The following is a 15,171-nucleotide window of genomic DNA, read 5'->3' as shown; positions in this document are numbered from 1 at the left end:
TTTGTGGTCTCTTTGTAAATTCATTATACGTACAGGAAAAATATTTTATAATCTTATGAAAAGAGAATGATTTAAATAAGGTAATTATTACATTCAGTTATTCTTTTTTGAATAACAATTTAACTTTAAAAAACAGCATGCAGTTTCAGTCTTCTTATATTGTGGATGAACGTAGGTCAAATGAACAAAAATATTCTCCTTATTAGTCAAATGAATCCTACATTAGTTCAAATAAGTACTTTGTCCTTAATATTCGCTACATAAAATAAATTTGATTTGTAAAGCATAACCAATGACTCAATTTCAAAGTTTGAGAATATCTATACAATGTGTTTATAGGAAGGACTCAGTAATTTATGGTCATTGTATCATCATAAAGGTGCTACAATATACTTGTCAATGTTTTGTATAATATTATAGTGTTTCATATGTTTTTAAGTCTTTGATAGTTTAAATAGGATATAAATAAATTCATTTAGGTCATCTTGAACATTTTACATCTAGTTTTTTTTTTTTTTGTTTTTGTTTTTGGGCCACACCCGGTGACGCTCAGGGGTTACTCCTGGCTATGTGCTCAGAAGTCGCTCCTGGCTTGGGGGACCATATGGGACACCGGGGGATCGAACCACGGTCCGTCCTAGGCTAGCGCAGGCAAGGCAGGCACCTTACCTCTAGCGCCACCGCCCGGCCCCCACATTTTACATCTAGTTTTTAAGGTAATAGTCGCAATAAATTTTTTTAAGTTTTTGGGTCACACCTAATGATGGTCAGGGTTCACTCCTGGTTTGCACTCAGGAATCACTCCTGGAAATGTTCAGGGGGCCATATGGTATGCTTGGGTTCAAACCCGGGTTAGCTATATGCAAGGCAAGCAACTACCTACTATAATATCTCGCCAGCTCCAATAATGAAAAGAAATTTAAATAAATAATGAACAAATTTTAATGATAAAACAGTTAATTCACAGCTGCTTAGTTTATATTTAAGTTAATTCTTTGATGTGATTTTACTGCTGGATAGCAATAAAAGGATATATACAATTTGTAAATTGGTTTATTACGATGTTACATGTAAATAGAATTTTATTTTCTATATATAAAAGTAATGGGCTTTTAAAACTATCTTATGAAAGCTATAAAATTATAGCTTTTTAAACTGTAAAAATTAATTTTATTTTGATTTTTTTTTCAAATTTGCTATCATTACTTAATCAGATTTTCCAAATGACAAGAGTAAGCAATTTTTGAGAATTTTGAATGTGCTTTTAAAAATCCCTATTTTTCTCTTTCTTAAGATGGAGCCCTCTTGATAGCAGTTTGTCGTGGTAAAGTGAGCGAGGGTCTGGATTTCTCAGATGACAATGCCCGTGCTGTCATAACGATAGGAATTCCTTTCCCAAATGTGAAAGATTTACAGGTAGGCCATCAAAGCCTAGACATTTTATTCATCATATAAAGTTTTTCTTAAGTATATGTTTTTCTTGTATCTTTAGATATTTTTATTTTAATTATTTGTTAACTAAGAGTGAGAAAGATTTAAATAGATATTTGTTTAGGGTTTTTGTTGTTGTTGTTGTTGTTTGATTTTTGGGTCACACACAGCAGTGCTCAGGGGTTACTCCTGGCTCTACGCTCAGAAATCGCTCCTGGCAGGCTTGGGGAGCTATATAGGATGTCAGGATTTTGAACCACCGTCCTTCTGCATGCAAGGCAAATGACCTACCTCCATGTTATCTCTTCGGCTCCCTCGTTTAGTTTTATTTTTTGTTTTTGTAATTTTTATTGTGGTCAAAGTGAATTACAATTCTTTCACAGTAATATTTGAGGCAAATAGTGACAATGAATGAGGGGAATTCCCATCACCAGTGTTGTCCTCCCTCCAACCCTATTCCCAGCATGCATCCCATATCTCCCTCCTTAATGCTAGTACAACTGTTCCCCCCTCGTACAGCTTGTTGTACATTGGATATTGATTCTGTTGTCATTGACTTTGGATTTGATATTCATGTTTTTGTTTCCACCAAATGAACATATGATTGTCTGGTCTTGGTATCATCCATTTCCCCCCCCTCAAATTATGAGGCTGATTAATTCTTTTTTTTTTTTTCATAGTTTTTAACTTAAGTAGGTCTTTTGCTCAACAAATAATTTTCAAGTGTGGTCTGGGGTCAGTAACAGTATTATCTGAGTATTTGCTAGAAATACACACTTCTCTATTTCAGGGATTTTCATGTTTCCATTTTCTCTACATTGCTTTATTCCACTTTGTAATATCTTCCACATCATTTTATCAGGATCTTCAAACATTGCAAGGATAGTGTACTGTGCCCTTGTTAAGAAATTAGGACAGGGCCCGGAGAGATAGCACAGCAGCGTTTGCCTTGCAAGCAGCCAATCCAGGATCAAAGGTGGTTGGTTCGAATCCCGGTGTCCCATATGGTCCCCCGTGCCTGCCAGGAGCTATTTCTGAGCAGACAGCCAGGAGTAACCCCTGAGCACCACTGGTTGTGGCCCAAAAACCAAAAAAACAAACAAAAAAAGAAATTAGTACAAAAAAAGAAAAGAAATTAGGACAAGGAAGGGAACTTAGGAACAAGGAACAGTCATAGTGCTCATTGAATGAAGTTTCTGTGATTTTGGTTGTTATGATTTCAGTTATGATTTTGGTTAAGTTTCAGTGATTATGGTTATGTCATTGACTATGACATTATATGTTGTTAGGTTTTTAATCTTCACAAGTAGCTTTTTAAATCTATATTTTTCAGTTTTACAGTTACTTAATAGTGGAGTGATAGTTTCAAAAAGCCAGTTATTCTGATGTGGCCAGAAGTAGGAGTGTTGCTTTATGAACACTGGTAGTGTGCTAAACATTATACTTGAAGAAAATATTTACTGAAATAATGTAAAGCCTAAAATAATATTATGTTACATTAGGGAGGATTTTTATTTATTTTCTAGACACATTTGAATTTTCTAGCAATTGAAGACTAATTAATACTTGAAAATTTGTGGCCACTGAACTTTCTCCATTGGATATTTGTAATTTCTATCTCTTCTCTCATGATACAACCTGTTAGGATCTCATATCAGAGTAGGAATTCCTTCACTAGATGATTGTCTTCTTTATTGTTAGCACTAGACATTATGAATGATATAAGATTTACAGAAATATGTATCATTCTCTGAATAGTCTCTCTTTTTTAAACTCTGGACCTCTTCAAGATTCCTGAAAATCCACAAGTACCTTTGGTGACTTCTACTCCCTCAAATCACCAGTGCCACTAATGAATACTGGTTTCTGGACCCATAATTGTGTGAACATGCTTAGAAGTCCTATTCTAAATAGCAAATGCTCATTCTCACTTCTGCTACTGATGAAATAGTTGATGTCTACTTAAAAATACTGTTGGGGGGCCGGAGAGATAGCATGGAGGCAAGGCATTTGCCTTGCATGCAGAAGGACAGTGGTTCGAATCCTGGCATTTCATATGGTCCCCTGAGCCTGCCAGGAGCGATTTCTGAGCATAGAGCCAGGGTAACCCGTGAGCGCTGCTGGGTGTGAACCAAAAACCCAAAAACCCAATCCCCCCAAAAAAATACTGTTCGATTTCCTACCAGCAGTATTAGTGCTGCTTTCCATTGCAGTTAAGTGCTGCTGCTGACTGTTTCACTTTGGGTAGTAGTACTTTCTCATTTGATATATTACTATTTTTACTTTGACTCTATATGATGTGTGTACTGCTGTATTATATATCCAAAATAAAAATTTTATATTTATATTTAAAATAGAATTGTTTCCTCCCTATACTAGGTCTTCTTAAATTTTTGCTCGTATTGTGAATCTTTTTTTGGATTTAAATATATGAGACCATGGGGGCCGGAGAGATAGCATGGAGGTAAGGCGTTTGCCTTTCATGCAGGAGGTCATTGGTTCGAATCCCGGCGCCCCATATGGTCCCCCGTGCCTGCCAGGAGCAATTTCTGAGCCTGGAGCCAGGAAAAACCCCTGAGCGCTGCCGGGTGTGACCCAAAAAAATCCAAAAAAAAAAAAAAAAATATATATATATATATATGAGACCTGGTGATATTTAAATATATGAGCTTTGGAACTGGAGTGATAGTACAGTGAGTAGGGCATTTGCCTTGTATGCAACAGACTTACATTCATACCTGGCATCCCATATGATCCTCTGAGCATCACCAGTAGTAATTCCCGAGTGCAGAGCCAGGAGTAATCCCTGAGCACTGCTGAGTGTGGCCTTTCCCCAAGAAAAAGACAGCTTTATGTTTAACAATAGGTTTACTAAATACAGCACTTCAAAGTAACAAGGCCTGATTCATATCAAGCTCATAATAGTACTTTCATATGAGGAAAAGAGAAAATGATATTGGAGGTTGGTAGTCAAAGGAATTAGCATTTTCTATTATACTTTAGCTAAAAATGACTTTCAAGGAAACTGAGAACATGGATGTTTTTATTATTATTATACTTTGAAAATTTTTTAAAATCCAATAAATTGTTACTCATAAAGAAAATTTACATTTGCCTTCTATAGTCATTGTCTTAACTGCTCAACTGTGTTCTGGGTTTTGTTATTATATCAATCTTAAGTTCTTAATTTTTCCCCTCAGATTAGTTATTACAAAGCAAAATCTCATTCTGTTATACAAAAAATATATATACTTGCTTGTGTATGTATGTGAGTGTGTGTCTGGACCACATATGGTAGAATTCAGGACTGACTGCTGGCTCTCTACTAAGGGAATACTCCTGGCAGTGCTTGCTTGGGGGATTATATGCATCTCTGTGATTGAACCCTCGTCCACATGCAAGGCAAGTGCCTTACCCCACTGTTCTATCTCTCTGGTATCAAAAAAGATACCTGTTGACCTAATCTGACATTCCTCAGTAGTGGTCCTCCTGTTGATAAAATTAATTGTTAACCCTAATGACATTCATAAAAAACAATAAAACAATAAAATTATTTCTAAGTGAGATGATAAAAAAAATTACTTCTTAGCTGGAGTGGTAGCACAGCAGTAGTGTGTTTGCCCTGCATGCAGCTGACCCAGGACAGATGTTGGTTCGAGTCCCTGATTCCAATATGGCCCTTCAAGCCAGGAGTGATTTCTGAGCATAGAGCCAGGAGTAATCCCTGAGTGCGAGATCCCTCCCAAAATCCCTCCCAAAAAAAGAAAAAGAAGTTACTTACATCGAGGACTATTAAAAACTAAAATTACTAGAAAAAACTTCAAAACTAAAATTGGTTTAAGTTACTAGACCATAGTTTAGGACCTTAAAATTTTCTGTTTTGTTTTTGTTTGTTTGTTTGTTTGTTTGTTTGTTTTTTGGGCCATACCCAGTGATGCTCAGGGGTTACTCCTGCCTATGCACTCAGAAAATGCTCCTAGGTTGGGGGACCATAAGAGACACTGGAGGATCAAATCGTGGTCCGTTCTAGGTCAGACACATGCAAGGCAAACACCCTACCACTGTGCCACCTCTACAGCCCCTTAAAATTTTCTTTTACATCATACTCATTCTATCACCTGGAATAAATAAAATTTATATATAAAATGAAAACTTTAAACATTCTGTCTTATGGAAAATGAAACCATCTAGTTCTATATGTTGTTTTCCTGCTTTTCTGATTAATATTTTAAAAAGATATGATTGATATATGTGTTAGAGAAGTGATTTGAGTGTTAAAAAGAGGGCAATGACATTGATTTTTATAATGCTAATTTTTCTTTAAATTTCTGACATGGATTATGAAAGTAAAAATTTAAATACTAACTTAAGACTTTTGTCTCAACTGTAGTGTTTGGCTTTTAGAAAAGCAGGGAAATGTATATTAGAGCCAAAAATATGACTTCTTTGGCTGTGACCAGGATTTCCTCTTTTCACCTTAGGGATTAGAAAGTTGAAGGTAGGAAAATTTCATTTTGGAGCCAAGTGTGACTTGTTTAGTTCAAGTCATAATTTATTGCACATACTTCAGGGACCTGAAATAAAGAAACCCACTATGAAATGTTGATAATGGGCCACTCTGAGGGCCAAGCATTAAGCTAACTTTCCCAGCGAGAGTATTTTTTCACTTCCACCTTTCCCAGGTGCTTCTGGTCATTCATAAGGACATACTTAATCATGTAATAGCTAAGAAGACAACTTTCTGTAAGTAAATATGATTTATATGATTAGATGTCAGTATATAGGTATAACTAAAAGAAAAGTGTTTTTCTTTTAACCTATTTAAATTGTAGTGTAACAAGTCTGTTTAATAGACATCTAAAGTAAATCATTTGGTCAGTCCCTCCTCTAAAAATAAAATCTACAGAGGCCTTTAACTTTGTAATTCAAGTCTCCATATTTCGAATTTGTGGCATAGATATAATCTGTATATATAGAATTTTCATTGTGTTTATTAGGTTTTTGGTTTTCTTTTCATTTGTTTATTTGTTTTGGTTTGGTTTTTGGACCACACCTGGCAGCACTCAGGTGTTACTCCTGGCTCTGAGCTTAGAAATTACTCCTGGCAGGCTCGGGATACCATATGGGATGTAGGGCATCAAACCCAGGTTGGCTGTGTGTAAGGCAAATGTTCTGCCCACTATGTTATTGCTCTGCCTCTTGGTTTTTATTTATTTATTTATTTAGAGGGAGAGGAAGAGAGGGAAAGGATAGAGAAAAGAGGGAGGGGGAGGGGAAAGGAGAAGAGAGGGAGGGAGGGGAAAGGAGAAGAGACGGAGGGAGGGGAGAGAGGGAGTAGAGTGGGAGAAGGGTGAACTCAATCGTGGTCCGTAGGCTTTCCCCCTTTCTCTCCTGACACTAAGTGGGGGACACATGGGGTGGATGGTGGCCGATGCAGCACAGGACATTACGTCGTGACATTCACTGGTATTTTTTTTCTCATTGGTCTCCATTTCAAAAATATCATATATATTTAAAATAAAATGGGAAGATAGACTTTTAGTTTGGGAAGAGACCATTTCGGGTGGGGGTACCATATATTTTCAAGATAAAAATGAGAGGATGGACTCAGGCCAGGACTCTACCTACTTATTTACTCTCAACGGCCTCTTGGCCTCTTCCTTCTTTTATTGTGTAACTGTGGTTGCTACCATACTAGGTTTCTGATTAGTTCCTATAAACGGTGACAATTGAGTCCACTGTCTTAAGCTAGATTGTTTATTTTCCCCACTCTTTATCTTTTTTTTTTCTTTGTGAACTGTTCAATAAGGTATTTTGGTGAAAGAGTCCCTCTCCATCTTTCCTTCCCTTTGTTATTTGTTAAATAAGGAAGTTTGTAGAAGTGTCCCTCCATTTAATGTTTATATAAGAATCAAGTCAATTGGATTGTTGGACTTGTTCTAGCATCCCCATAGGCACCAATCTTGCCATGTGATACTGTTCTCCCTTTGCATAGGCACATTAAAATGGGAAATTATATACAAACACGTTCTTATAGAGATAGGAACACACAAATTTTCTTAAACAGTGACAATTGTGTCCACTGTCTTAAGTTTTCCCCACTGTCTTTATTTTCCCCACTTTCTTTTTTTTCTCTTTTTTTTTTCTTTTTTTCTCTTTGTGAACTGTTCAATGAGGAATGCGGTGAAAGAGTCCCCCAGTTTAATGCTTATGTTTGAACCAGGTCACGGGGATTATTGGACTTGTTCCTGCGGCCCCCTTATACGCTGATAACGCCAGGTGGCATTATTCCTTGCATGGGCACATTAAAATGGAAAATACTATACATACAAATAAGTTCTTATCTAATAGAGATAGGAACACACAAATCTAGTGGTGCAATGGACCTTACACCCTGAACATTGACATGATGACCTAGTACAGGCCGCAGAGGTTTGGGCATTTTCCAGTCACCCCTGAACCAGGGAAGCCATCTATGAAACATCCAAAGTTGTCTAAGTCATCACCTGGAAGCAATTCTCTACCAGGGAAGACCCTACTGCTGCTCTGACATCGATTTACTCAAAAGAGTCTTCCCTTGACACTGAGAAGATTTAAACAACAACAATGACCTGTGTACTGGACAGGGCTTTCTGCATTGCCCTTTAATTCTGAGTTGAAATTAGATGCCGCTCTGCACCATCCTGACTTCAGTGTAGGATATACAGATTCCAGGACCTTAAATACAGAAACAGGATACCAACAACAGAGACTGTGAAAAATATAACTGTATGGGCACTACAGACAATGACCAGGATTGGACAAACTATTTCGCCTGGAGCCTAGAAATAGTCTTATGTCAGGAAACTTGAGGGATAAGGTCTCCTTGTACTTAGACTCCCATACTTTGGTGGGCCCATGCAAATGATAATTGCCACTCTAACATTATTTATACAGTGCTCCTTTGACTCTAAACCATTAAGAAACCACTAGTAAAAATATCTGGAACTGCAAAAAAGATGGTTTACATTAGTGTTAACATATATGCTTTTAGTTAAACTAGCATTCTGGGGAATAAAGGAGGAAGAAAGGGATATATGCTTGGGAACAGGGATGAAGGGAGGACAACACTGGGGTTGATGGATATTCCCCTGATTCAATGTTAATATGTACCTAATATACTACTGTGAAAGATATGTAAGTCATTATGATAAAAAATTGTGTTTTATTTAGAAATGTTCTTTGACTTACATGTATTATTATATTAATTTTATGTTATGTTACTATATTATGTCAGTTTACCTCAATATGTTAATCAGTTTTGTCTCTTGAATAAATTCTTACAATAAAAAAAAATATCTTGCTTAGGGGCCGGAATGATAGCACAGCAGTAGAGCGTTTGCCTTGTATGCGCAAATCCAGGAGGGATCTGGTTCGATCCGCGTCATCCTATATGGTCCTCCTAGCCAGGAGCAATTTCTGAGTGCATAGCTAGAAATAACCTCTGAGTGTCACCTGGTATGCCACCTGCCATCCCCCCACATCTTCTTTAAAAGATAACTCAAAGGACTTAGAATGTAATGTTTTCAATGTGAGGAGGCTGGATTTGATCTCTAGCAACATTTGGTTCCCTGAGCACAGTCAGATATGGCCCAAAAACAAAACAAAAAAATATTCTTTCATCATACATATTTTATTCCTTTATGGAAAATCTCATAAAGCTGTGACATGTGACTAGAATTTTTATATTTTAAAAATCTTGATGCTATCTCTGATTACCTCCATGCTCCTAATCTTGCCATGAGTGGGTGGTGCTGGGTATGTTCGCCCCTGCAAAATGTTAAGAGTGGCATTTTAGTTTCTTTTAAGTTTAATAATAAGTTTAATACTTGATACTTCCAATTTGAGTTAGATTCCATACACTTCATATAGTTCCCTGAGTCTACTGATCTCTGAGTGCAAACCCAGGTGTGGCCTCAAAACAGGGAAACTAAAAAATTATATTGAAGTAAATATTCTGTTATCCAACCATAAATCTGAATAAAATCTCATCCTCCCCCACCCCCCCCATCCCCTGAACAGTGTCTCTTAATACAGATTTTTGTCAGTTCATCAGTTTATTTTGTCCCCTCCTGAAAACACCCTTTCTGGAGCCTGTTGATTACTTCTCAGAACTAAGTTGCTTTTTAAGCCCTGTAAATCTGAGTTTTACCTGTCTTCTGTGTTAGCTTCCAAGTTTCCTGTGTCATTGTTTTTGCTTACTGTTTCTTCTTTGTATTGCGTAGCCTCCGACTTCCCTCTGCCTCCATTTCCTATGTTTCTCTGTGTTCTTTTTTTGGTTTGTTTTGTTTCTGTTGTGTTTTTTTTTTTTTTTTGGGAGGGAGGGGCACACCTGGCAATGCTCAGGGGGTAACCCTGGTTCTGCACTCGGAATTTGTCCCGGTGGTGCTCAGGGGATCATATACCATGCCACAGATCGAATCCAGGTTGGCTACATGCAAGGCAAGCACACTATCCACTTGTGCTATCCTTTCAGCCTCTTTGGGCTTATGTAAACTAACAGAGTAATAGATAGACCTTTTCTCATCAGTAGTTCTATGTATACTTATATTTAAACTTTTACCCTTATTTATGTGTTTTTTATAATCATATTTGGGCTTGATATAAGATTATTCTTAGTATAATCAAGGATGGAAACTTCCTCATTTGTTTTTTAATTTGAGGACAGTTTTGAAAGATGAGAAACATCTTTTTTTTTTCTTTTTTCCTTTCGAAATATAGAAGCCTTTATTACTTTTCAAGATAAAGCATGAGACTTTATAGTTCTGTGTTCCCAGAAAACCTTAAGTTCTGAATCAGATTTCTCTAAGTAATATTGTAAAAGTGGAAAGTCATAATTTCTACTGACATGTAGACATGTCCTGGCAGAGCTTGGGAGACTGAATGGGATATCAGGGATCAAAACCAGGTTGGTTGGGACCGGAGAGATAGCACAGCAGCATTTGCCTTGCAAGCAGCCGTCTCAGGACCAAAGGTGGTTGGTTCAAATCCCAGCATCTCATTTGGTCCCCCGTTCCTGCCAGGAGCTATTTCTGAGCAGATAGCCAGGAGTAACCACTGAGCAACGCTGGGTGTGGCCCAAAACAAAACAAAACAAAACAAAACAAAGCAAAACAAAACCAGGTTGGTTACTTGCAAGGCAAGCACCCTACCCACTGTACTTTCACTCAGCCTCATATATTTCTTTTTCTTTTTTTCTTTTTTTTTTTTTTTTTGGTTTTTGGACCACACCCAGAGATGCTCAGGTGTTACTTCTGGCTGGCTGCTCAGAAATAGCTCCTGGCAGGCACGGGGAACCATATGGGACACCAGGATTCGAACCAACCACCTTTGGTCCTGAATCGGCTGCTTGCAAGGCAAACGCCGCTGTGCTATCTCTCCGGGCCCCATATATTTATTTTTAAATGTAGCAGATCGTAGTTGTGTGAGCTGAGCGTGTAATTCCTGCTCTATGTCTGCCATTGCCACCTTCCTTCATCTTTGCTAGGACCATGTGTAGTACTGAATATTGTATCTTTTAGCATTCGTAGTCCTTTTCTATGACAGAGCTTGTCTCCTTCCATAATTATATAGGAATAGATTCAGATCTCTGTCACTTGCTGAATGAACCACTAAGTTCACATAATAAAGCCTCTGAATAGTATTTTCTTCCATTAGGAATATGGAAATTTGTGTCCAGAGAGACAGTACAATTGGCAGGGAGGTAGGTCTCTTGCTTTGCATGTGACTGACCCAGGTTCCATTCTTGGCAATAAATACATATGGTCCCCTGAACACTGTCAGGAGTAATTCCTGAACATCACTGATGTGATCTAAAACCAAAACAAGACAAAAACAGTCTGGAATTCTTTTTAAATATTGCTTATGTAAAATAATAATTTTGTTTGTTGTTATTTTTAAGAAAACTTTAACAAAGGTAGTTGTATTCAGAGGTTCCCAAAGATATCCACTCATCGCTCCCTTTTCTGAAATAAAAAATATTATTGAACATCTTCCTGTGAAGCCCTTCTTTAAGTGAAAGTCACTCCTCGTGTGCTAGAGATTATTACTACCTCCCTGGATCTTTGTGGCACAGCTCATGTGGCAATATTGTCTACATTGATTCTAAGATGTATAAATGAAACAATATTTAGACTAGTAGGGAATCAATTATGCTTTCATTCTTTAGATCTTACTACTAACTTTGAATGTAGTTCTGCTTTCAAACACTGCTCATAGATGAAAAATGATAAAAATACATTATATCGAGGCCAGAGTGATAACACAGTGGTAGGGTGTTTGCCTTACGCAGAGATGATCCAGAACAGAGCTAGGTTCAGTCCCCAGCATCCCCTATGGTCCCTTGAGCCAGGAGCCATTTCTGAGCGCATAGCCAGGAGTAACCCCTGAGCGTCACCGGGTGTGGCCCAAAAACCTATATATATTATATATATAAAATAAAGATATTAAAGAATGCTAATACTATAATTCTCTGATTAATTATAGAAATTATTTAGAAGGTTATATTTCAAAAATGAATGCTGGTCTCTGTGTCATGCCAATATAAGTTTTCATTGATATTCTATGGAAGAATCAGCCACTCCTAAATATTGTCACCAAAAATAATGTTCCTATTATATAGTAAAAGTTAAATGTGTTGAGAGTGATCTGTTTGTTTTTATTTTTTGTTTTTGATTGTTTTGTTTTGGGTCAACATACAGTGGTGCTCAAAGCTTCTGCTTGCAAGACAGATCACTGGCAGGCTCAGGGAACTACATGTGGAGGTCAAGGATCCAATCCATTTTCAGTCATATACAAAGCAAGCCCCCTGCTCATTGTTCTATCACTCTAAATACCTGATATAATTGTTGAAGATCCTGATTTGAGCAAAACAGATAATTATTGTAGATAGCATACATTTTACCTGTTAATTCTGTCTTTTCCCAAATACTTCCTACAATATTAGTAAGAAAAATGTAATGTCTACCTAAACCTATACTGAGTTTTAAAATATGGATAATGAATAATAATGACCCTCTAACACACCTACCTCTAATATATGGTCCTTGCTTTTTTTTTTTTTTTTTTGGTTTTTGGGTCACACCCAGCTGTGCTCAGGGCTTACTCCTGGCTCTACGCTCAGAAATCGCTCCTGGCAGGCTCAGGGGACCATATGGGATGCCAGGATTTGAACCACCGTCCTTCTGCATGCAAGGCAAATGCCTTACCTCCATGCTATCTCTCCAGCCCCGGTCCTTGCTTTTTTGTAGTCATTGTCATTTGTTTTCCTTGCCTTCTCTAAGAAAATATTGGCAGGGTAGTTAAGTGGCTGTGCTGTGACTTGCTAAAGTCCCAAAAACCTATTAATAAAATCTTTACTGAATAAACACGTTACATCTTAAATTTTCTTGCATTTCTTAAAGTATTAACACTTTTTACTCTGTAATACAAAATTTATTTTTATTCCCAGGCATTTTTATTATCTTTTCTTGCTGTGTCTTGATACTTATTTCTTGGTAGATTATTGTAGTCAATATCTAATGCAAGTAACAATTAAGAAGTCTTTTCTAATGTGTCTTTTTTTTTTTAATCTAAAAGGGAGCATGACTTATTAACTCTTGGCATAAGCACATTTTTACCCACTAAAAATATGTATACTATAGTTGGTTAAATTGGTGTTTTAGAAATCTTGAAAATATTCCAGATGAAATAAAAACCAGTGATATTCCTTTTATCTAGTTAAAATATTTCACATACAACATCTTATGCTAAGTTCAGAATTCTAATCATTGGAATTTATATTGTGATACCAGGATTAAAAATGTTTATACTGTGATGATATAGAGCAGCAAATGTCTCTAATGCACAGTCTTTGTCTTCCACATTTGGTTTGCTATAAATGTTTATATTTTAGGTTCTATACTTTGGCTGGAGATAAAACTTTTCTTGAGTGTTTGCTAGACAAATGTGTTTATTTTTGTAAGGCAAAGTTTTTAATATTTTTATTAGTAATTTTCGCCAGTTGTTTGTACTTAATTTTATTTTAAGGTTAAAACTTTTGTCGTAAAGCTTATATATAAGATAAAAAGAATATTCTGCTCGTTAATTACCTTTAGGAAGGTATTATTGAAGTCATAATATACATTTATACAAATTGAAAACAGTTTCATCACTTTTCACATGCTTCAGTACATTTCATTTATGGTTCCTTTCATATTTATCACACCATTTATTTCTTCAGAAGCTACTTCTGAAAATTATTAAAGGCTCCTTTGTACAGAACTATTTAAAGGCAACATTGTTAGGTTTACTAAGTTGAAAAATAATCTAAAGTTCAAAGTTGTGACTTAACTTTCTTGCTGACATATACAACATAATCCTTTCACTTATTTTATATATGTGTATATGTGTGTGTATATATATATAGAGAGAATGAGCGAGCAAGAGAGTATTGCTATTAGTAGATACACTTAAAATGTCTCTAGTAAAGCTGTCGGTGGTGGGCTTAAGAAACTTTCTGTTTGATCTCAAGTGAGTTGTAATGGTAAAGTCGGAATCTAAAACTTAAAATTTCAGCATGCATGGCTCTCTGGGTGTTTCATAGAAATTCTGTACCACTCTTGACTATCTTTGCTCTTCACATCTCTTTTAATTTTATTCAGGTTAGCTTTGATGCAGACATATTTTAATTTGTCTAGAAACTACCACATTAAAATGTTTTTCATATTGTGTAACCTTTAAACTCCAATTATCAAAGAAGTATTTTCTAAGTCAGGGCAGTATCTGAACCAGAAGGTTGCAGCCTCATGCTCCTATAGGGGAAATGGATTAGTTTATATTTCCTGTAAATAATATAAAAGGTCAGTTAGTTGAAAGTTGATAAATAAAATTATTTAAGCTGCAGTTAAGGCCACACAAAGCACAATTTTGGACCTTCAATTTGTATCCTCTGTTGCTTCTATCTGCTGTTCACATACTCCTCCAAAATTATACATATAAACATTAATCAACTAGGTTTTTTGTTTTTTGTTTTTGAAATGCCAGGAATTAAACCCTGAGCCTTACTTATGCAAGGCAAATTCTCTACCATTGAGCTACATCTTTTTTTTGTTTTGTTTTGTTTTTGGGCCACACCCCGAGGCGCTCAGGGGTTACTCCTGGCTATCTGCTCAGAAGTTGCTCCTGGCAGGCACGGGGGACCCTATGGGACGCTGGAATTCGAACCAACCACTTAGGTCCTGGGTGGGCTGTGCTTTTTCTCCGGCCTGAGCTACATCTTTAACCCTGCACGTACATTAAGTTGGGGAAATGGAGAAAGAAAGTGTTTTAAATGCATTTCAGAGTGTAAAATTGCTTTCTATATTGGTAAAGATTTGTAAAATGTATTTGAAAAGTATTATTAACAAATCTGAAAGATCATCTTTTCATATGTACTTGGGCTCAATTTATGGTGTTTACTTTATGTCAAGATTTAGAGAAAACACTCGTAGGGGTCCTCAAACTTTTTAAACAGAGGGCCAGTTTACTGTCCCTCAGACCATTGGAGGGTCTGACTATAGTAAAAACAAAACTTGTGAACGAATTCTTATGCACACTGCATATATCTTATTTTACAATGAAGAAACAAAACAGATACAAATACAATATGTGGCCCGCGAGCCATAGTTTGAGGACCAGTATCTATCTAGTTTGGCTTTAAACAAGTCAACAGGTATAGTGTGG

The 15,171-nt window shown here is 36.6% G+C and overlaps 1 protein-coding gene across 1 annotated transcript in view; it reads left to right on the top strand.

Moving 5' to 3' along the window:
* Positions 1-15,171, top strand: part of BRIP1 (BRCA1 interacting helicase 1) — a 146,321-nt gene that overhangs the window by 96,010 nt on the left and 35,140 nt on the right. Inside the window, 1 exon segment of the mRNA XM_049764629.1 lies at positions 1,295-1,416. Coding sequence (XP_049620586.1) covers positions 1,295-1,416 — 122 coding nt within the window.

This window comes from Suncus etruscus, chromosome 1, assembly GCF_024139225.1.
Source record: "Suncus etruscus isolate mSunEtr1 chromosome 1, mSunEtr1.pri.cur, whole genome shotgun sequence".
NCBI classification, from domain to species: Eukaryota; Metazoa; Chordata; class Mammalia; order Eulipotyphla; family Soricidae; genus Suncus; species Suncus etruscus.
Note: the sequence above shows the minus strand (reverse complement) of the source record. Positions and strands in the feature narration are given on the sequence as shown.